Source organism: Canis lupus, chromosome 11 (assembly GCF_003254725.2).
Source record: "Canis lupus dingo isolate Sandy chromosome 11, ASM325472v2, whole genome shotgun sequence".
Taxonomy (NCBI): domain Eukaryota; kingdom Metazoa; phylum Chordata; class Mammalia; order Carnivora; family Canidae; genus Canis; species Canis lupus.
Window position 1 is genome coordinate 44,827,164 of NC_064253.1, and position 23,827 is coordinate 44,850,990.

The window sequence follows — 23,827 nt, forward strand, 5'->3', positions numbered from 1 at the left end:
TGAGGGGCTCCAACAACCACCTTCTCCCTTCTTGTGTCTGAGTTGTTGATCTGACCCGAGACATCACCCAGTTATATAGACTTGAGACCACAAGATGGCGCTTCCAGCCTTGGCTGGACCTACCAAAGCCTGATGCCCTCTCCTTCTGCATCTCTGACTGGCACTTTGCACATTTTCACAGCCATAATCCCAAGCCTTTGTATCTCTTTTCTTACTCCACTCCCATATTCCATCTCATCTGCTCCCTATTCACCTCACCCCTTCTTTCCTCGGCCGAGGTGACATTCTCCCAACTGTTCCATCAAGTCCTGTCTCCAGTGGTTTCGGCACCTGTTTTCCTTTATTTTTATTTTTTATTTTTTTTGGCACCTGTTTTCCTATAAAATGTGGTTAAGATTGATTTTCCTGAAGCACATATACATTATATCATTTTCCTCAAGTTGTCCCCTGGTGCATTACTGATTAAATGCAAACTTCTCAGGCTGGCACTGAAGGCTCTTGCTTAACCAGCCTTACATTACTCCCCCAATTTTGAAACCCCACAGCTTTATGATGAGAAGGGGAGACAGAGAACCAGTAGTAACACAGCATCTATTATAAGCCAGGACTTTGACATGTATCAGCTCACTGAACTGCCACATAAAGCTCATTCAATGAAGGTGGAAACGAGAGCTCAAGGGAGCTTTAATAATTTGCCCAAGGTCTCAGAGAAAATAGGTGGGAAAAAAAAAAAAAAAAAAGCCCTAAATTTCAGGTCTGCTGGCTCCAGAGTCCTTGTTCTCTTCATTACGCTGTGTTGTCTGGTTAGCCCAACTGGTCTGTCTGCTACACTTACTCTTCCTTCCCATCTTCCTTCTTTGTTCTTCTTTTGGAATTCACAGTCCCTCCCCCATCTGAAACTAAGCCTTCTGTGCTCTCAGCACTTAGGCCAAACCTGCCTGATTTACTTGACGATTTATCCATGTTTATCTATTGTCATTCAATCATTCAATTCAATGCCCACTGTTCTGTTCTATTTCCTTCTCCCTGCTTTATCTCCTTCATACTATTCATTACAGTCCCATTCATATTCATGCCCATCTGTACATCAATAATTTATCTGTCCACCCATTTACCCAAATATTTATTGACAGCCCATATGTGTCAGGTACTATGCTAGGTGTTGAGGGAACAACAGAGAGAAAAAACAAGAATGGGTGGTGGTCCCTCCCAAAGCTTTCAGTCTTTTGGAGATGGCAGATGAATGACTAGATCATTCCAGAATGTAGTTAAGTGCAATGAAAGGAAGAGGCAGATGTTGGGACAGAAGAGGGTTAGACCTCTTTCAGATGGTGGGGCTGGGAAAGGACCTTGTGGAAGGACCCGGCCATGACAAAAGCAGAGACAACAACAGACAAGGAAGCTCTGGACAGAGGGCCAGGGTGCTGTGAAGGGGACAATGGACAGCATGGATGATGGCGGGGTGGAGGCCACATCCCCCAAGGTCAGCAAAGTAACTGAAGGCTTTTAATCAAAGCTGGGCAGAGACAGGACTGGAAATGTGATATAAAAAGTTATCCTAGGGGCTTGGGGTGAAAAATAGATTTGCGGGGATTAAGGGGTGACAGAAGCAGTGAGACTGAGCAAGAGGGCAGTGCTGCAACTGAGGACAGCAGTGGGGGTGGCTTGGACCCAGGCAGGGGCACCTGAGGAAGGTGGAGAAGGAGCAGGTTCAGGCCATATCTCGGAGCAGGAACAAAGGAGACATGTGCACGGCTAAGATACAAAGGTGCCCAATGGGGAGACAGGATGGCACCCGGGTTTCTGGTTTGCGGAGGAAAAACACCCAGTTGACTGGACTGTAGCCAATTTACTGTGTCGCAGGGAAGATTGAGGCCGACATGGGAAGGAATCAAGAGAGTTCATCACTCACTGCCGGGCGGGGTGGCAAAGAAATTATTCTAATCCTGGCAGGTGCAAAGCAGGTGAAGACTGGAGGGAGCTGACTGCCTGGAGGTCCCCCGCACAACTGTCCCAGCCTGGGAGCTTCCTGGGCCCACAGGCCGCAGGGTAGGAGGCAGTGCTCAGAGCTAGGTGTTCGGGATTCAAGCCTCACTAAGTACTGTCTCTCTTTGCAGGACTGCATTTAACACATACAGTGAAGGGAATACTTCATTCCACTTTTCCCTCAACAGCTCGGGCACTGGCCGGTCACCCAATGAAACACAACTACCAAGCACTTGCCTTTATGACTCAGCACAGGGCCGAAGTGGTAGTTACATTCTTCTACCCTGCAGTGTTTGCCCGTGGATGTCACACCATATATTTTCCCACAACGACAGCATATCTTCCTTGAAGCTAAAACAAAGTAGGAAGTAAAATTATTCATGAATATATGGAAAGAAAAATGGATGGAAGTACAGGGAATTACTGCCTGTGCATTCTTGATCATGCACGGATTATACACTCAGTGCTGACCACGAAAGTCACAGGAAAGGAACAGAGCTACTCAAAGGAATATTTGCGGGTGACCCGCTCATGGTACCAGGGCTGCCCTTCCCCAGGCAGGCATCCCCTGCTTGCCTCCAGACTCAGCCTAGTGCCAGATAATTGTGCACCACAGTGTGGCTGGAGCCAACTTGATGAGCTATCTATGTTACTACACAGGAGCTCCTGAAATAGGACGCCTGTCTTATTATTTTATCCCTTTTACACATATAGTGACCTGTAGGTATATTAAGGATATCTGAGCTTTTCATTAGATCCAGTTATGAATACTTTTTATTAATAATCCTTAAGCTGGTTCTGATGACAGTAGCAACTTTTATCTGAATGTCTATTATGAGCTTCTGAGGCAGGCACTGTGCCAAGCGCTTCACATGCATTCCTGGAACTGATTCTCACAACAGCCTGATGGAGTAGCTACTACAATCCAGAACTGGGTAAACCAAGGCTTGGGAGAGGTTAAAGGACTTATCCAGCATCCAAACCCAGATTTGCCTTCCCCCTTCAGAGCCCTCATTCTTAACTGGGTGAAGGATTTAGAAAAAAAATAACACAAATGACAAAGATAATCCTGAGAAAAGTTGTTAACCATACAAAAGAGAAATATTTTCTAGTCACTGAAAAATATTTCTATAACTGCATTTCAAACTCTAATGGACCTAAGACTTGACAGTTGTGGTGTTAAGTATACTATATTTTCTTCTTTTGTGGGGGAGGAATGAATTTTAACTAACCATGCCTAGTATTTAGAGAAAATGTAGAATAACACTACTAATTGTAAATCTTTTGATAAGAATTCCTAATGAAAGGATACAAAGTCTTCAAAACAAGACACTGCATTTGTATATAAAAAGTAGGAGTAAAGACTCCAGACTCAGACTCCTCTGGTTTAAATCCTGGCTCTACTACTTATTTTCAGAGGGACTCCTGAGAAGTCATTTGACCTGTGAATGGAGGTAATGTTAGTACTTATCTGAAATGATTAAGATTTAATAAATAAATTATGTAAATAAACTACTTAGATACTAGAAATGAATTGGAAAGGGAAATAATCCTTTTACTGTTCCAACCCTGGTAAGGAGTGAGGATCATTTTCAGTTCCACACACTTACTGTCATTTACAAGAGCTTTCGTCATGCCTGTGGTTAAAAGAATACTTCCCGGTTTCTCAGGGTTGGGTTGGGGATAATTATTTTCATGTAACTGTTCTTTGCTTAGAAGATAGTCTTTCAGATGTCTGTAGAGAGTAATTCCTGTGAGGGCTAAGGAAAAAGAAAGGGCAATTTGATAAAATTGAAATACTATGTTTTAAAGCAGTGGTAAGATTAGAGTCTACTAACCCTTCCAGACATGAAAAGCTAGGATGCTGATTAACATTAAGTAAGGGAGTAACCTAAAAGAATTCAAGTCTCCATATCTTCTGACAGAAAGGAAAAAAAAATATATATATATATACACACACATTGCTCCCGCATCATGTAATGTCCTATACTTTGGATCAGAGAAGGGAAAGAATCAGATCAGCAATAGCTAGAGCATATTAAGCGTGCCAAACACTATCCTAAAGACTTTGTTTTAAACTTTACATGAACCCAGAAGGGCAAACATATTGACCTCGTTTTTACAGAAGAGGAAAATGAGGCTCAGAGCAATGAGGACACACGCCCAAGGTTGCACGGCACGGCTAATACACAACTCAGGTCCTCTGGTTCCAAATCATGCTTATTGATTCTTAATAGTCACTGAGATAAGAAGGGTACAAAAGCTTACAAGCAGAATACACGGTGACTTTCACATGGGCAAAATTCTCAAGTTAAAAGATCTTTTTCTAACATCACTAACTCTAATCCCTTCGCACTAGTGGATTCTTAAAAATTCTCCTAATATATTATTTAAAACTCTGGCAGAATTTGCTAGACTATCTTTGGCAAACCCTTTTGTAAAAGGAAGAATTCTTCTGTGTGAGAAGTATTAGGAGATTCTAGAAGCACCTACTTTGTTTCAGACAAGTACTTGCAGGACAAGTACTACCATCTGGTTTTATTCAAAATACAACCAAATTCAAGGAACACCTTTTCTCTAGCTTCTTGCTCCTGGGAGTTTGTTATAAATTCAGACTTTGAGCCTGTTCCCAGACCCACTGCAGCAGAATCTTCATTTTAACAAGATTCCCAGGTAATTACATGCATGTTAAGTTTGAGAAGCACTCCTCTTACTATGTTAACTATCCTCACTCTCAAAAAAAGACACTGAGAATTCAAATACTACCTGAGTAGAGCCCATTTTTTCACCTATTTATACTAATTTTGAGAAAGGATATCAAATATGTCTGGCCTGCAGATGACCCCTCATAAGCACAATAGTTACAACTGCATTATGCCACATTTACTTCTTTAAGGTGACATGGACAAGGGTCTATCATCATTACACCAAGCTTACCACTATTCTTTTCATTCTTTTTCAATCCAGTTGTTTTGCTGTTGTTCCTGCTTCCAGACATATCTAAAACATACAAGAACTTTTCTCCTGAGACAAGGAGTTATTTTTGTCTGCTTCATAAAAAAAATACAGAACACAAGAAAGGTGTACAGCATAATAAAATCTTTATTTTCACCTTAAAACAAGCACCCAACAAGTGAGACCAAGCATCTTCCTAACCAATTCTGAGTTGGGAAAAAAGTTAAATTTACTGAACTACTAAATAGGTCAGGACTTCATATTTTCCAAAGCTAATATATTTTGTATATTAGCTTAGAGTATGTCTAAATGTGAGTCAATGAGTTTTTATCATCATTGACTGCAACTATTAACAGCTTGCAAATCATTTATTTTTCTATTTCCATTGCAAATATCCAAAATATGTACTTAGACCTCTATGTTCAATTTCCGTATGCTATATTTAATATGAAAAGGGGGAAGTTAGAATACCATAAAAATACTAATCTAAGAGATCTTGTATATTTGTTATTTAAAATTTTTTTATTTTATTACATTTAAAATTTTTTAACCCATTAAAGCTAGCATACAGTGTTATAACAGTTTCAGGTGTACAATATAGTGATGCAACACTTCCATACATCACCTGGTGCTCATCACAAGTGCCCTCCCGTAATCCCTATCACTTTTTTCACCTAGCTCCTCCCCCAGCTCCCCTCTGATAACCAACAGTTTGCTCTCTGTAGTTAAGAGTCTGTTCTTTGGTTTGTCTCTTTTTGCACCTCTGTTCATTTGTTTTGTTTTTTATTTTTTATTTTTTATTTTTTATTTTTTTATTTTTATTTTTATTTTTTTTATTTTATTTTTTTTGTTTTGTTTTTTAAATTCTACATACAAGTGAAATCAGACAGTATGTCTTTTTCTTACTTTGCATAATATACTCTAGATCCATTCTCATTGTTGCTAACAGCAAGATTTCATGCTATTATATGTCTGAGTAACATTACATTGTATATATATACAATGTACACACATATATGTATATAAATATATATATAAATAATTTCTTTATCCTTTCATCTATCATTTGGGGCTTCCATAACTTGGCTATTGTAAATAATGCTGCAATAAACATAGGTGTGCATATGTTCTTTTGAATTAGCATTTTCTTTTTCTTTGGGTAAATACCCAGTAGTGCAGTAACTGGGCCATAGGGTAGTTTTATTTTTAATTTTTTGAGGAATCACCATACTTGTCTACAGTGGCTGCACAGTTTGCATGCCCACCAACATTGCATGAGGATTCCTTTTCCTCCTCATCTTCACCAACACTTGTTGTTTCTCGTGTTTTTGATTTTAGCCCTTCTGACAGGTGTGAGGAGATAGCTCATTGTACTTTTGATCTGCATTTCCCTGATGATGGGTAATGTTGAGCATCTCTTCATGTGTCTGATAGCCATCTGTATGTCTCCTTTCAAGAAATGTCTGTTCATGAGAGTGTGTATATAATTCACGTTTAAGTCTACTTAAAGTACTATATATTTTTAAAAACCCATAAAGAATTAATAGTTTTTATATTCTTGAAATTTTAATAGCCTAAGTATGACACAAAATCCAGAAACTAAAAAGGAAAATACCTTCTATATTACTAAAAACTTCATAAATAAGGCTGAAGTACAAGTGGAAAACTAAGAAAACTATCTGCAGTGCACTAAAAAGGGATACACAAAAAGTTGTTGTAGATGAATAGGCCAATAATAAAGGGGGGGGCAGAAGGATGTAAAAAGGAAATTTAAAAAGAGCAGAAATGGAAGGTCTTCATAGCAATAAAAAAGATTACAATAACTTCACTTCTAGTCTATACTTTTACATTCTGAAAGATGATAAATGATTCACTTTTGCAAGGTGTGAGGACAAACACACATTCTCCTACCTTACAGGTGGGGTAAACACTTTCTGGAGGCAGTTAGAAATATTTACTAATTTTAAACATGCAGACCCTTTCTGCTAGCTAGTCTGTGCACAGGAATTTATGCTAAGGATATATATGCTCTAGAATGAGGAAATGTTAGAGTTCACACTCCATTAATCATAGAACTTATGGTAAAAAAAACATGTAATCAACTTAAATACTCAGATGCATTTGTTTCATCTGCATTACACAAAATGGAACATCAATAGTATAGACTCTATATAATTGATTATCATGTAGTCATTAAAAAGTATACAACAGATCTAGATGTTAACAAATTCTAGATTAACTTGACTAGAGATTTCTAGGATACCTTACTCAGTGAGAAAAGTTAAACTATGCATAACATGATTGTATTCATTTAAATTATTAAAATTTTATTTCTGTATTCATTATAGCAGGGTCTATATAGAAGATTTGGAAATTTGGCTTTTTTTTTTTTTTTTTAAGAGAGAGAGCATGAGTAGGAGTGGGGGTGGGGGAGAGGGAGAGGAGCAAGTTTCCTCTTGCTCCTCTCCCTCTTAAGATTCTGCAAGAGAATCTTAAGCAGTTTCCACATCCAGCATGGAACCCAAATGTGAAACTCAATCTCACCACCCTGAGATCATGACTTGGGCCAAAATCAAGAGTTGGATGCTTAACTGACTGGCCACCCACATGCCCCTAGCTGTTTTGTTTTTTAATACTTTTCTGTATTATTTGAATTCATGCCTTGTATTCTCAATGGGGGTGGTACTGACCCTGAGCAAACAAAACTGGCTTTTATGGAATAAAAAAAAAAATCATAGTCATTACAATAGTAGTGGCTCTCCAAAAATCCAACAAAATATTATCCCTTAATACTTAATATTACTGGGGGCTGCGGTGGAGTTGGTAGAAAAAAAGTGTCTAAAAAGAGGCCTGAGGGGGAATAATGAAAACAAAGAAATACTATTCTGCATGAATGGGTTGCTTTTATAACCAAAAACCAAGTTTAAATATCTTTGTGATAACCACTCTTGAGGAATTATATTCCTTTGTCTATTATCAAGTCTAATTTGTTATCTTCAACCAAAAATCCCACTTCACATTCTACTCATGAGAATATTTTAAAAATACAGAGTATCTAAAAATGACCCTAATGAAACAACACATTCAGTGTCAGGTGTTCATCACAAGTTTTTATCTTACCACTTGACTAATTAAAAACAAATTACCTTGATGTCTCAGCTTCTTAAGAGTATTTATTGCTATGTTCACATACATATTTCTACTGCCACAGCGTTCATAAATGGTCTTTTCTTCTATTTTAGCCTAGAGCATGAAGTGAATAACAAAAAATATCAAATCTCAAGTCTAAGGATAATAAATATCATTTATGATATACTGGAATAAATATGGCAAAATATTTAACTCGAGGGATGGGGAAAAATGGTGGCACAAATAAAAAACAACTTATTTTACATTTTTATGTTTATGGTTCTTAAGAGAAAAGAAAAAAATAAACTTATCCAATGAATCAAATCTAAGAACTAAATACTTATCGTTACAAACTAAAACCACAGTATAGAATGTACAGTGCAAAAAGCCTACAGTGTACATGAATTCATTCAATTCTCAAAGGGAGCCCCTAATGTATCAAAGGCACATACTATTATTCTCATCTAAAAGTGAGGAAACTAAGCCCAAATTGCTAAATACTTTGCTTAAGATCACACAGCAAAGGGAAGACATGATCCTCTTTTCATCATCTTTATTTTGTATGTTACTTTTCTAAAGCTATAAAGTAATTACTATTTTTACACCAGGACTCATTAACATAGGTAGTAAAAAAGAAAAGTGGATGAAATCTGACAGAAACAGGTAAAAGGAATAAAATAATAGTATATTGATACTTTATGGAGCACCGAGTATGTGCAGCTTTGATATAAGCTCATTAAATATTTTCTCAGTCTTCATCATGATTCTGTGGGCATAGGTGCTGTCATCACTAACATCTATGAGGTCAAGAAAAAGTAAATATTTTACTGTTGCAGAGCCAGTAACTGAATCCAGGTGTGCCCAAATGCCAAGGCCAAGACTTTTCTCACTATACTAACTTCACAGAGAGAAAGTCGTGGGAGGTGGGGGGGGGGGGCGTGGGTTGGGGAGAGAAAAGAAAACAAACAAAAAAGGGTAACATTTCTCTGTAAGAGACTGCTTTTTTGTTTATTCGATTTGCCATTATTCTTTAACAACCAATATAGAATCCTAGAGGAGACAGACTTCTGGAACGGCAGGATAAGAACTTTCATGAACTCACTGTCCCATTAAAATAAAAATACTGGCAAAACCATTTCAAAACTCTGAAAATTAACCAAAGCCACAGAACAAATGGAAAATTACCTAAGAGAAACTACTGAACCTCGGTAAAACAGTGGGGTCGATACCATCTTAGTTGAGGCTTTTCTCACCCCCAGCTTAACAGCATAGCAGTAAAAGGTTGGCAGCCTGGTAGCCAACAGAGGAGAGAGACTTTTTTTTTTTTTTTTTTTTTTGGCTACATGATAAGCATCATCCCCAGAGCACAGTCAATATTTTGTCTGAACAAGCAGCTCCGTGGAAAATCTCTATTCCCAGGGTGTTGTGGGTATTTAGACTCTGAACTCAGCTCACGGGGGACAGAGGTACCTATTCCCAGGGTGCTATTAAAACAGTTAGCAATTGGGTGGCAATACAGAAGCTACCAAGGTTACGATTTCCCAATTGGCAAACAGGAATCTGGCCAGGATTTTTTTTTTTTAAGATTCTATTTACTTATTCATGAGAGACACACAGAGAGAGAGGCAGAGACATAAGCAGAAGGAGAAGCAGGCTCCCTGCAGGGAGCCCAATATGGGACTTGATCCTGGACCCCATGATCATCAAGGCAGATGCTCAACTACTGAGCCACCCAGGTGTCCCTGGCCAGGAATTTTTTTTAACAATCTTGGAGATCTAGATGACCATAAAGAACTCTGAAAACCTCTGACATATTCCTGGGGCTTAAGAGGTGGCCAGGAAAGACATAGGAAAAGAGAAGGCCCTATAAGGCTGTTCTTGAAGCCCTGGCACAAGCAGGAAGTAAAAGTTAATGCTATCTACAAACTGTGGTAAGTTTTAGGGCATGTCTTGTCACATAGGGCCCTTGGCAAATGGAGGAAGACATATAGACAAGGCATTTAAGACAATTTTCTAACCAGTCATTGGCTGACCAGTAAATTATGCTGACAGAGGGTGACCCCTTTGAAGTCAGCCTTAAAATAAAAAATAACTTAAAAAACAATGCTACCAGAGAACTTAGTAGCCATATACTGAAATGAATACAAAATCTACAGAATTAGTCCAGTAACAGGACTTGTTTGTCACTAAACAAGTAATTAGCAACAAGGAAAACAAAACCTAGCAACAACAAAATGTATCTGACACCAGATTTATCACAATATACTATTTAACCAAATGCTCTTCAACAAAAAAAATTATGACTCATGTAACAAAACAAAAAAAGTGTATCTCATAAAGGAAAAAAAAAAACAGCCAAGAGAAAACATCCCTGAGAAAGTCCAGGTTTTGGACTTAGTAGGTAGTAGGCAGATTTTGTAAGTATGTCTAAAAAACTTAAGGTAACCATGTTTAAAGAATGAAAGAAAATGGTGTCTTAAAAAAAAAACAAAAGAAAAGAAAATGGTGTCTTAACACACAGGGACCTTGAGTAAAGAAAAACTCAAAAAATAAATTTTTTAGAAGTTCTGGATTAAAAAGTGTAAAAATTGTAAAAAGTGTAAAAAAATCAGGGCTCAACAACAGGTATGCTAGATGGTTATTTGGTGGTTTGGGAGTTTTGCTTTTTGTTTTCATTTTTTAAAAGATTTTCAGAGAGAGAGAGCATAAAAGGGCAGAGAGTCAGAGAGAGAAGCAGACTCCCCGCTGAATGGGGAGCCCAATGAAGGACTCAATCCTGGGATTCCAGGATCATGACCTAAGCTGAAGGCAGACACTTAACTGACTGAGCCACCCAGGTATCCACTAGATGGTTATTTGAATCCACATGAGAAATAAAGAATATTGGCAAATATAACTTCATAGGAAAATATAAAAGAGAATAAATGTGTTTGTTTATAATCCTTTTCTATTTTAACAATAGCATAGAATAATTATAAAATTGTGCTGATAGGCTTATAAAATGTATGATAATAATAGTATAAAGGAGGGGGTAGGAAACATATAGGGACAAAATTTTTGTATACTATTGAAATCAAGGTTTTAATCTGAACTAGATTGCTATAATTTAATATGGTAACTGTAATCCTCAGGGCAAAACTAAGACAATAACTAAAAAAATATAGCCAAAGAAATGCCAGGGCATTTAAATGTTACACTAGAAAATATCTACTTAATATACAAAAAAGTACTAATTATAGAGAAAATAAAAAGACACAAGACATAGAAAACAGTCAAATAGATGATGTAAATCCCCCTGTTGGTCATTAGTTAACTAATCAATGTAAATTGATTAAATATTCCAATCAAAAGCCGAGATTAGAAAATTGGGGAAAATATACTTAATTGTATGCTGCCTAGAAGATGAAAAAAGAAAGATCTAAAGTGTCTAAGTGTCACCCAACATGGGGTCAAACTTATGACCCTGAGATCAAGAGTTGTATGCTTTACCAACTGAGCCACCCAGGCACCCCAAAATAGACACTAGATTTAAAGACCAAACAGGCTGAAAATAAAAGAAAAAAGAAGTACTTTGTAAATAGCAAAACATATTTGGAATGGCTATACTAATATCAGACAAAACAGATTAAAAAACTTTTTAAATTTAAAATTATTAGTGAATATATAGTGCAATACTGGTTTCTGGAGAATTCAGTGATTCATCACTTACATACAACACCCAGTGCTCACCATAGCAAGTGCCTTCCTTAATATCCATCACCCATTTAACCCACCCCCCACCCACCTCCCTCCATCAACCCTCAGTTTGTTCTCTATCATTAAGAGTCTCTTATGGTTTGCTTCTCTTTCTCTTTTTTCTTCTTTCCCCCCTTCCCATATGTTCATCTGTTTTTCTTCTTAAATTCCACATGAGTAAGATCATATGGTATTTGTCTTTCTCTGATTTATTTCACTTAACATAATACTCTCTAGTCCCACCCACATCATAGCAAATGGCAAGATTTCATTTTTTTCTGATGGCTAAGTAATAATAGTCCATTGTATATATATATAAAACACATCTTCTTTATCCATACATCAGTTGATGGACTTTTGGATCCTCTCCATAATTTGGCTATTGTTGATAATGCTACTATAAACATCAGAGTACATGTACTCCTTCAAATCTGTATTTTTGTATTCTTTGGGTAAATAACTAATAGTTCAATTGCTGGATTGTAGGGTAGTTCTATTTTTACCTTTTTGAGGAGTCTCTATACCGTTCTCCAGAGTAGCTGCACTAATTTGCATTCCTGCCAACAGTCCAAGAGGGTTCCCCCTTCTCCACATCCTCACCAACACCTGATGTTTCTTGTGTTGTTAACTTTAGCCATTCTGATAGGTGTGAGGTAGTATCTCATTGTTTTTTATTTGTATTTCCCTGATGCCAAGTGATAGAGCAATATTTCATGTGTTTGTTGGCCATATGTATGACTTCTTTGGAAGAACATCTGTTCGTGTCTTCTGCCCATTTCTTAACTGGATTACTTAGTTTTTGGGGGTGTTGAGTTTGATAAGTTCTTTATAGATTTTTGGATTCTATTCCTTTATCAGATAGGTAATTTGCAAATACCTTCTTCTATTCTGCAGGCTGCCTCTTAGTTTTGTTGACTGTTTCCTTTGTTGTACAGAAGCTTTTTATCTGAAGTCCCAATAGTTCATTTTTGTTTTTGTGTCCCTTGCCTTATGATACATATCTAGTGAGAAGTTGCTATGGCCAAGGTCAAAGAGGTTTCTGCCTGTGTTCTCCTCTAGGATTCTGATGGTTTCCTGTCTCACATTTAGGCCTTTCATCTATTTTGAATTTACTTTTGTGTATGGTATAAAAAAAGTGGTCCAGTTTTATTCTTCAGCATGTTGCTGTCCAGTTTTCCCAAAATTACTTGTTGAAGAGCTGATCTTTTTCCATTGGATTTTCTTTCCTACTTTGTTGAAGATTAGTTGACCATATAGTAGTGGGTCCATTTCTGGGTTCTCTATTTTGTTCCATTCATCTTTGTACCTGTTTTTGTGCCAGCACCATAGTGCCTTGATGACCACAGCTTTGTAATATAGCTTAAAATCCAGAATTGTAATGCCTCCATTGTTTTTTCTTTTTCAGAATTGCTTTGGCTATTCGGGGTCATTTGTGGTTCCATACACATTTTAGGACTGTGTGTTCTAGCTCTGTGAAAAATGCTGTTTGTATTTTGATAGGAATTACATTATGTGTGTGGATTACTTTGGGTAGTATAGACATTTTAACAATGTTTGTTCTTCCAATCCACAAGAATAGAATGCTTTTCCATTTCTTTGTATCCTCTTCAATTTCTTTCATAAGTGTTCTACAGTTTTCAGCATACAGATCATTTACTTCTTTAGTTAGGTTTATTCCTAGGTATCTTACTGTTTTTGAGACAATGTAGATTTTAAAACAAAAGTTGTTACTAGAGACAAAGACATGATAACATGTTCCATCAGAGAGACAGAATAATTATAAACAAATATGCCTCCAATAACAGAGCACCAAAATAGAAAAGGCAAAAGCTGACAGAACTCAAGTAAGAAATAACAATTCAACATTAAGAATGAAGACCTCAAGTTTCTCTCTTCTCTAGCTATCCAAGATGCCAAAAGGAAAGAAGGCTAAGGGGAAGAAGGTGGCCCTGGCCCCTGCTATTGCAAAGCAGCAGAAGGCCAAGAAGCTCGTCAGTTTCAGAAAAGGCCCAAGATTTTTGGCCTTGGATAAGATATCCAGCCCAAAAGGGACCTCGCCAGCTTTGTCAAATGGCCCTGCTATATCTAGCTGCAGCAGCAAAGGGCTACTCTGTATACATGTTTAAAAGTGTCTCCTGTGATTAATCAGTTCACCCAGGCCTTGGACCACCAAAGAGCTACTCATTGGCTTAAGCTGGCCCATAGACCAGAAACAATGCAAGAGAAGAAGCAGGCTGAGGAGAAAGCTTCCAGAAAAGGGGATGTCCCCACTAAGAGGCCTCCTGCTCTTTGAGCTGGGGTTAATACTGTCACCACCACGGTGGAAAACAAGAAGGCTCAGCTGGTAGTGATTGTACATGATGTGGATCCTATTGAGCTTGGGGTCTTCCTGTCTGTTCTGTGTTGTAAGATGGGGGTTCCCTACTGCATTAACAAGGGGAAGCCAAGCTAGGGCATATGGTCCACAGGAAGACCCGCACTGTCACCTTCACACAGATTAACTTGAAAGACAAAGGAGCTCTGGCTAAGCTGGTGGAAGCCATCAGAACCAATTACAATGACATATATGATAAGATCCACTGCCACTGGGGAGGCAATATCCTGGGTCCAAACAATGGTGGTTCACAATGCCAAGTTGGAAAAGGCAAAAAAAAGCTTAAGAACTGGCCACCAAATTGGGTTAAGTACACACTGTTGAATTATCTATACTTAAAATAGAAAGTTCTCTTTCAGCCAGGGTCAAGGAGACCTCAATACTCAATCATGGAAACATGTCATATGGTGAAGAAAATAGAGCATTTCAACAACACTATGAATCAACTATACCTAGTAGACATCTATAGAATACTTCACGCAATAACAGCAGAATATATAAGCTTCTCAAGCATACATGGGACATTTCCCAAAACAGATCTTGTGTTAGGCCATAAAATAATCCTCAATAAATTTATTTTTTTAAGATTTTATTTATTTATTCATGAGAGGCAAAGGCATAGGAAGAGGGAGAAGCAGGCTCCTTGCAGGGAGCCCAATGCGGGACTCTATCCCCCGACCCAGGATCACACCCTGAGCAGAAGGCAGATGCTCAACTGCTGAACCACCCAGGTGTCCCAATTCTCAATAAATTTAAAAGGATTTACATCATACAAAGTATGTTCTCTGACCACAATAGTATCATATTACAAGTCAATAATGGGAAATTTGGGAAATCCACAAATATGTGGAACCTAAATTACACAATGGAGTAAGAAAAAAATCAAAAGGGAGATTTAAAAATTGAGATGCATATAAATAGAAACAATGTATCAGACCTTTTGAGATACAGCTAAAGCAGTGATTAGAGAATAACTGCTACTGCAAATGGCTTTATTAAAAAGATCTCAAATAACCTTGCCTTCCATCTTAAACTATAATTTTAATAACAAACTGAACCCAAAGAAATAGTAGGAAGGAAATAGTAAAGAGTGGAAATAAATGAAATAAAGAATTTCCTAAGATAGGATAACTAACAAAACTAAAAGTTGGTTCTTTAAAAAGATCAACAAAATTGACAAAACTTTGGCAAGGGTGATCAAGAAAAAAGAAAGAGACTCAAATTACTGAAATCAATGATTAAAGAGGAGGCATCACTATAGAACTGACAAAAATAAAAATAATTCTAAAGGAACACGACAAACACTATATGTATGGAATACCATGTACTAACATATTAGAAAATTTAGATGAAATGGGAAATTCTACAAAAATAAAACCTCCTGAAATTGACTCAAGTTGACCTGAGATGAATTAGTAATTAAAAAGAAATTCCCACAAGCCCACCTCACTGATGAATTCTCCAATATTTAAAGATGTTTTTTAAAAAAGGAATAGAAACCATTCACAAAATCCTCCAAAAAGACAGAACTCTTTCCATCTCGTTCTATTATAACCCTGAAACGCAAAAACAAAGTTACCACAAGCAAATACAATGTTTATCACCAGAGAAATAAAGAAATGTGGTATCACATTATAAAATATTCAGCTTTCAAAAAGAATGAAATTCTGATATGTGCTACAACATGAATGAACTTTGAAAACATTATACTAAGTCAACAAAGCCAGACACAAAAGGACAAATATCACATGAGTCCACTCAGATGGGGTACCTAGAGTAAGCAAATTCACTGAGACAGAAAGTCAAACAGAGGCTGCCTGGAGTTTAAGGAAGAGAAGAATGACAAGTTACTCTTTAATAGATACAAAGTTTGTTTGGGATGAAGAAAGAGCTCTGGAAATAGTAGTATTGGTTAAACAACACTGTGAGTATATCCAATACCACTAAATTGTGCACTTAAAGTGGTTAAAATGGAAAATTTTGTGTCATGCATATTTTATCACAATTAAAACAGTAGTATTTTAATAAGAAAGTTACAGACTGATGTCTGTAGACCTGATTAATAATGACACAAAAATCCTCAATAAAATTCTAGTATATTGAATCTAGTGACACAGGGTTATACACCATAACCAAGGGGGTTTATACAAGAAATGCATTAAAGATAAAAACAAAAATACCACCCACACACACAAACAAAAATAACCCAACCCACAACCATGTAATATACTACATTAATTGTCATACAGTTTTTGCCCTGTATTCATCTCAAGAGATATGGAAAAAAGTCTTTAAGAAAATCCAACACAATAAGCCACTTAACCTAGGAATAGAAGGGAACTTCTTCAACCTGATAAAGGACATGCAAAAACAAAACAATCCACAATTACCACTGTATTTAATGAAGAATGACTTGTTCCTTTATGGAAAGGAATAAGACAAGGATGCCCCCCCACCCTCTCTACTTAATATTCTACTGGAAGTTTGTGCTAGGGAAATTAGGCAAGAAAATGATACAAAATGTACCCAGATTGGAAAGGAAGAAGTACTACCTTTATTTGCAGATGATATGATCTTGGTTAAAGAAAATCTCAAGGAATTCACTAAAAACTAGTAGAATAAACAGGTACTGCAAGGTTTCAAGATTCAAGATAAAATTATCAATTGTATTTTTATACACCAGCTATGAACAATCTGAAAATAAAATTTAAAAAAATTCCATTTGTAGTATTAAAAAGATCATAACACCTAAGAATAAATTTAACAAAAAATTTCAAGAATTGTAGTCTAAAAACTATAAAACCTGTTGAAAGGAATTAAAAGGGGATAAATAAGTGGGAAGACATTCCATGTTCATTGTTCACAATTTTTAATATTGTTAAATGATAATCTACTACAAATTGATCTCTAGATTCCAAGCAATCTCTATTAAAATTGTAACTCAATATTTTCATAGAAGATATTAGCTGCACCTAAAAGTTCTATGTCAATGCCAGGGACCAAAATAATTTGAAAAATTTAGCAAACTTATAGGAGTCACAGTTCCAACTTTAACAATTGCTACACAAAACTACAGTAATTAAGATTGTGTAGTACTGGCACAAGGTAGAAATATGATCAATGAAACAGAATCAGAGTCAAGAATTCATGGTCCTTTATATTTAATATTAGTGATCAAATGATTTTTGACAACGTTGACAAGGAAAATAAATGGTGAAAGAACAGTCTTTTCAACAACTGATGCTATGACAACTGGACATCCTTGTGCAAAAATCATGTAAAAAATGGATCATATACCTAAATGTATTAACTAAAACTTGTAAAACTCAAAGGAAAAAAATAAAATAGGAATAAATCTTTGTTATCTTGGTTTCTTAGATATGATACCAAATGCACAAGCAACAAAGAAAAACAGATGAATTGGAATACATCAAAATGAAGAACTTTTTGTACTGCAAAGAATATCATCAAAAAGTGAGAATACAACCCAAAGAAAAAAAGATTTGCAAATGGTCAATCTGCTAAGAAGCTTGTATCCAGAATATATAAAGATCTCTTAAACCTCTACAGTCTTACAATATCCATTTATGTACAAATGTTCATTAATAGCCAATAAGTGGCTATTACTCAAATGTCCATCAACTTGATAAATGGATGGATATATCCATAAAACAGTATTAAGCAAGAAGAAATGAAGTAATGATAACATGCTACAAAATGGATGACCCTTGAAAATAGTATGCTAAGTGAAAACATTAAGCTGGTCACAACAGAACCCCATATTATAGGATTCATTTTTCTAGAAATGACCAGAATAGCAAATTGTAGAGAAAGTAAATGAGTGGTTGAATATGGCTAGGAGATACGGAGGGCTAGGGGTATGACACCTAAATGGTACAGGAGATCTTTCTGGGGTGATGGAAATGTTTTAAAATTGATTGTAATGGTTGTACAAGTGGGGGACTTGAGTATACTAAGTTGCTAGTATGTACACATTAAATGGGTGAATTAATGTAGAATGTGAAGCATAGCTCAAGAGAGCTGCTAAAGAGAATCCCCGAGTTCCTCCTCACTCTTAATAAAAGAATCTGTTAAGGTGACAACTTCACTTACATCCCAAATGTTTCTAGCACCTGGTAGCTCACCTCTTTTTGAAGCAGCAACGGTATGGGCAGCATATCAGTTATAAAGGTCTTCCTCATAAGCGATGTGAAACCTGGCTCTTGTTGCATTCACTACCAGAGCAATGGGAATTAACCTCAATCAGAGATGATGGCACTACTAAGTCCAACTCTAGTGCTCAGATGTTTATATGTTTGTGTAACAGTAATTAGAGATTTTAACAGAAAAATGCTTGAAAGATTAGAATTCTGTAAATATTGGACGTGAATTGCAATAATCATTTGGAACTAAGTAGTGTCTCTCTCTCTCTTAGAGCACTTATTCCATGTAGGGAGTCATAGTTCCCCGACTCCTTATTACTCACACAGCCCACAAAGGTTCTTGAAGATACAGATGGGGATGAGAGCCATAGCAACTGCTATTGATTTGAAAGGTTTTGAAAAAAAGGTTTAGAGTAGGATTTCCAAACACAAGTACCTCCAAGAGACCAGGCCTGGACCATAAATGAGAGTAAATAGGTGTATGTAGTAGGGAGTAGTGGAGACTATGGCTCACTAGACAGTATATGCCCCAAAAAAGGAGGGGAGACAATACTCAGATTAATATACCACTGGCCTTGATAAGAAAATCATGGGACTCGGCCAGTTTTTGTCACTAGAGCAGCCAGGATACTCTTGACAACTTAAGAAGACCAGGCAAGTCCTCCAGGAACTGGTCCCACGGCCTAGTTTCAAAAAAGAAGTGAAGAGAAAATGAATGAAGTTGTTTGCTAATTGTACCCCATAAGTTTTTTTTTATTCAACACAAAAGCTATGAAGTATGTGTGGGTCTCTAGATATACTGTATTATTCTGTACTAACCTTGTGAAGAGCCTCATCCTCTGTTTTATAAACTCTCAAATACTTCTCAACAAAGAGATTGACATAGTGTTGTCTCACTTCCTCAGGGACTTTGGAAGAGGATTCTGGTGTGACCAAAGCCCGCTTGCGATGAGCCACCCTGTATTTTGGCATCTTGTTAAATACAGAGTTGTTGATTAGAGAAAAGAAAAACACATGTTTCTGTTTAACATTTCTACTATGTGTATGAAAGAAGTTAAACTCTCAGGTAAGTTCTACAGTAATGAAATTCAAAAATAATGTCCAGTTTTAAATTTCTTAAAAATAGAATAGTATGAGGCATAAAAGGGCCTACACGCACAAGAGTTTACTGTGACACTGCTGGGTCTGTGCTGTTATCTCCGTGTACCCCACTGGAGCTGACCTGAGTACTCAACTCCTCTCTCTACTCCCCACACCTGCAATTGCAGAGCTCTGATGTGCTCCTCTGCCCAGCATATAGGAAAGTCTGCCCCTTACCCATTCTTAAAACAAATGCATGTCCCAATGTCAGTTACCATTTCACAAAGAAAAATGCTCAGACTTAAATAAGATTTATGCAGAATGTGTGAATCCTCAGTTAAATGATCCCAGGTATAAACAATTTTAGCATGCCTCTTGAAGAATGTATAAAGACTATGAGAACTCTAAAATCAGTTAATCTGCCTCACTTTTTTTGGGGAAAAAAAAGTCAATATTACACTTCTCTGCATTGTTGGGTTGTAGCTCAGAGGCATTTTAGGGAAGAAGAAAGCCTTAAAATTGACAAGTGGTTTTCTGCTGAAGAATACTTAGTAAACAGGGGAAAAAAAGTCACTGCCACAAATAGAAAAATAAATAAAGGGGGAAGGTTATATTACATTACTGATAGCATTATTTACTAAAGGTCTGCCTGCCTGCCTGCTTGCATTCTCTCTCTCTCTCTCTCTCCCTCTCACTCACACATACACAAGACTCACAGGATGTCTCTTGAAAGGTATATTCCAATGTGAAATTTTCCTTTGAAAAAAAATTGAGCAGTCTTAAATTAATCCTAGCCACAGAGGTTTTAGGTCTAAGAATATGCCTAGTATTTCCATGGACAGGATAAATAAAATAGCTGAATGTGACTTTCAGACATAAATTTCATCATTTTCATAAAATGAAAATAACTGTATCTAACAGTAACCAAGAAAAGTGGAAACTTCTCTCTGGCGTCTGGCATTTATCTGAAGGCAGGATCTCCAGAAAAAAAAAAAAAAGAGTATAAGCACTCTCTCAGGGACTCTATGTATAGACAGGAAAGTTGGTTATCAGAAATAAAACTCTAGTCTTCAGACTTAGTTTATAATACCTTTATAGGAATAGAAGCAATACTTTTCACAGGAATGTGTGCTCTGCTTAGCTTTGCAGTTGGCTTTTCCCTTGACAGAACAACATCCACATGAAGGCCACTTGATATAAGCAAATTTTCTAAGAAGTTTTAAAGAACAAGAAAAAAAAAAAGGTAAGTTTTAGTGATCTTACCCTCAGATGATTAATTTAGTTACCAATTTAAGGTTTTATAATACTTCCTTTATAGACTCTATATTTTTTCTGGAAACAAAATGTAAACATGAAAAAAATCCCAATAGCTAATCCCAATATAAACCAGAAGAACAAATTTAGACAATTTATAAGGCTATTCATTCCACGTAGAAATACTGCAAAATATTACCTCTTATGGCTTAGCATTTAAGGATAAACAGCATAAATGATTTAAATATCATGCTAACCTTATTGTTTCACATAAAGCTCCATGTGAACAACTTAACTGTAATTGGTAATACGTGGACTTCATAGGAAAGGTTCTTTAAAATAAGGTAAAATTCCATTTCTTAACTAAATGATTTTCTCATACCTCCTGAGGCTTTCCTTTGGGCCTGAGAGATCGGATATGCAAATATGGTTTTATTTTGTTCTGACCCGGGCAGCAAGAAAAGCCTGCTTACTCCTGATGTCAGCCATTATCTGCACTGCCTGTTGCTGGGCCTGAGGGATTCCAGGATGACTAATTAGTGGTGGAACTGGCTCCCTGAATGGGCTAATGATCTCCTTACTGGTTGGAACCTACAAAGCATCACAGAAAATACAAAATGATTTAAAAATGTGAGAAGACAGATCATTTCACTTTTTCTCTTTGCACAGAGGCTTTTGGAATTGACTACATTTATAATACCCCATGTAATACAATACACACATAAATGGAGTATTCTCAGAAATAATCTGAGAAAAAAAATGGAATCTTTAAAGCATGTAAGAAAATTTCCTTGAAATAAGAGAAAACGTTATTTCTCATATGAAAATGACACAACTTCATATGCAGGTAAAAATGTTAACAAAACAGCTAACAGTAAGACATATCCTACCAACGTTACTGGAATTTGAAGTCAAGGAAAGAATGCTTTAGGTAACCCAGCAGAAGTATCAGGTGACACATTCAGGGAGAAACAGCAGGCTAACATCAGATTTCTCTACAGCAACATTCAGTATAAAAAGAGAATGGAACACCAGAAAGGATGTTCAGCTTGATTAATAACAAAATAAATGTCACAGAAAACAAGGAAATAAAATTTCACCCAGATGGACGGGTTTTTAAAAAAATTTAATACCCATTTTTGGTAAAGGTTTGTGGAAAGGTTGTGAAATACTATATAGAGCTGTACACTGCTACAACCCTTCTGGAAGGCAATTTGGCAACATACTTTTACAGTGTTAAAACTCTATCTTCCTTTGTCCTGTTACTTCCATTTGTGAGACTTTATTTTAAGGGAGAAAAAATTAAAGGGAGATAATGTTAGCTTCCACAATTTTTTTCCTAAGGAGAAAGAAACTACTTTATTAAATACCTATATATCTGACCCTTGGATAGATACTCAATATCTTCATTTCACAGATAAAGAAAATGAGGCTCAGAGAAATTAAATAACTTGCCCAAGGACATCGAACTATTGTGCGAAGAACCAGAACCCAAGTTCTCTTTTGGGACTTGGAAGCATAAACTTTTTTTATATATGCATAAGATTCTACTGCCAATGTACACCAAGTACAAATAACACAGAATAGAGCTGAGAAATGCAGTTTGTTAAATGGTACTTTTTAACACAAAAGTGGTAGAGGAATACTACTCACAGCAGTGTCTATTTAGCTTCTTTACATGCCGTAAAGGAACTTCAGCATATACAATGTTACAGGAAGTTTAAAGGACTTTGGAAATCTATAGCCCATTCCCCTTATTCACAATACTTAATGTTCTATAGGGTCCCACAAACAAGCATCAGTGAGTATTGAACCGTTGCTCCTGGGGCAAACGTAGAGTTCGGTTCAGGTGAGTCTCTGGTCACATTTCTGTTAACCAATCAATAACTTAACCTTGTTTTATGTGTGTTTCTGTTTAAAGACTCTTAGTATATATTGCTGATTCGTGAACAGTGAACTTGTGGTCAACAGCACTGTATCTCGTGCCTATACAAAGCTTATCTACGACATCTTCTCTGTGAGGCACATCACAGGCTTCTTGCTCTCAGAAACACTAGACAACCCTATACTTGGCCATTTTAATCAGCAAAATTACCAATACCACAAACATTCAAAGAACATGGCACTCAGTAGATTGAGAAAAGGGCGAATGTTAACAGAACGAGAGCTGAAACAAGAAGGCAATATAGCCGTGTTCAATCTTAGCTGGGAATGTGTGTGTGAGGCATTTACTTTTTATTTATTTATTTTTTTGTCATTATGCAGGCTGACAAAGGACCACAAAAACGAGTCCTTATTTTAAGGTTACAAATTACTTTCAGTGAATAGGTGAATTCGTAAATACAGAATCTGAAAATAATGAGGTTTTTTTTAAAGATTTTATTTATTCATTCATGAGAGACAGAGAGAGAGAGATAGGCAGAGATATAGGCAGAGAGAGAAGCAGGCTCCATGCAGGGAGCCTGACGTGGGACTCAATCCCGGGACTCCAGGATCATGCATGCCCTGGGCTGAAGGGAGGCACTCAACCGCTGGGTGTCCCAAATAATGAGGACTGACCATAGAAATCTATAGTTAAAAAGCTATGCAATAACAACTTACCTGCTTTTAATCAAAATGTTAGATGATTGGGGGGGGGGGATGAAATGAAGGATGCAGAAAATGCTTACAAGGAGGAATCCACTTATTGAGTGTCCACTTGTGCCCCCAGATGGATAACAAGACAGCAAGTACTGGAACATACTTAAAGCTCAGAATGACAAGGCATGCACTTTGTAAAATCATGTGCTCTGCAAGTGAGGAACTAAAAAACTCACATCAAACTTGGCAATATGTGCAATTCTCCTTTTTGGTCCAGAAGTGTTTTGACAATACAACATCTCTAATTCCATTTGCTTTCCTGAAGCCTAGTGGGAAAAAGATAAGAATTATCCAATTTTAGCAGAGTAAAGGCAAATCTAGCACGATTCCTGAAAAGCCACAGGAATCCAAGCTACCAAATACTGGGCGACTTATTAAGAAATAATTCACAAAAAAATAATTTGAATTTGACATGCATACACTACTATAGAAGATTTCTCTAAGTTGGGAAATCAACTGTAAGCTGCTGTATGTAGTACCACAGCCTCTGGAATCTGTCAAGTCTATGAGA

At 36.8% G+C, this 23,827-nt stretch overlaps 1 protein-coding gene and 1 long non-coding RNA gene across 2 annotated transcripts in view; both read right to left on the reverse strand.

Annotated features, from left to right (window-relative positions):
- Positions 1-23,827, reverse strand: part of LOC112650527 (uncharacterized) — a 36,306-nt gene that overhangs the window by 9,510 nt on the left and 2,969 nt on the right. Inside the window, exons 3-7 of the mRNA XM_049116200.1 lie at positions 23,493-23,582; positions 8,088-8,184; positions 4,924-4,986; positions 3,597-3,746; positions 2,224-2,337 (exon numbers count right to left, since the gene is read on the reverse strand). Of these exons, the coding sequence (XP_048972157.1) occupies positions 2,224-2,337; positions 3,597-3,746; positions 4,924-4,986; positions 8,088-8,184; positions 23,493-23,582 (514 nt within the window). The remainder of the gene's footprint in view (positions 1-2,223; positions 2,338-3,596; positions 3,747-4,923; positions 4,987-8,087; positions 8,185-23,492; positions 23,583-23,827) is intronic.
- LOC125756063 (uncharacterized) lies at positions 17,032-19,295 on the reverse strand. Its single transcript, XR_007414052.1, has 2 exons — positions 19,162-19,295; positions 17,032-19,025 (listed from the first exon to the last, which is right to left on the reverse strand). It is a non-coding gene; the product is annotated as an uncharacterized LOC125756063 (long non-coding RNA).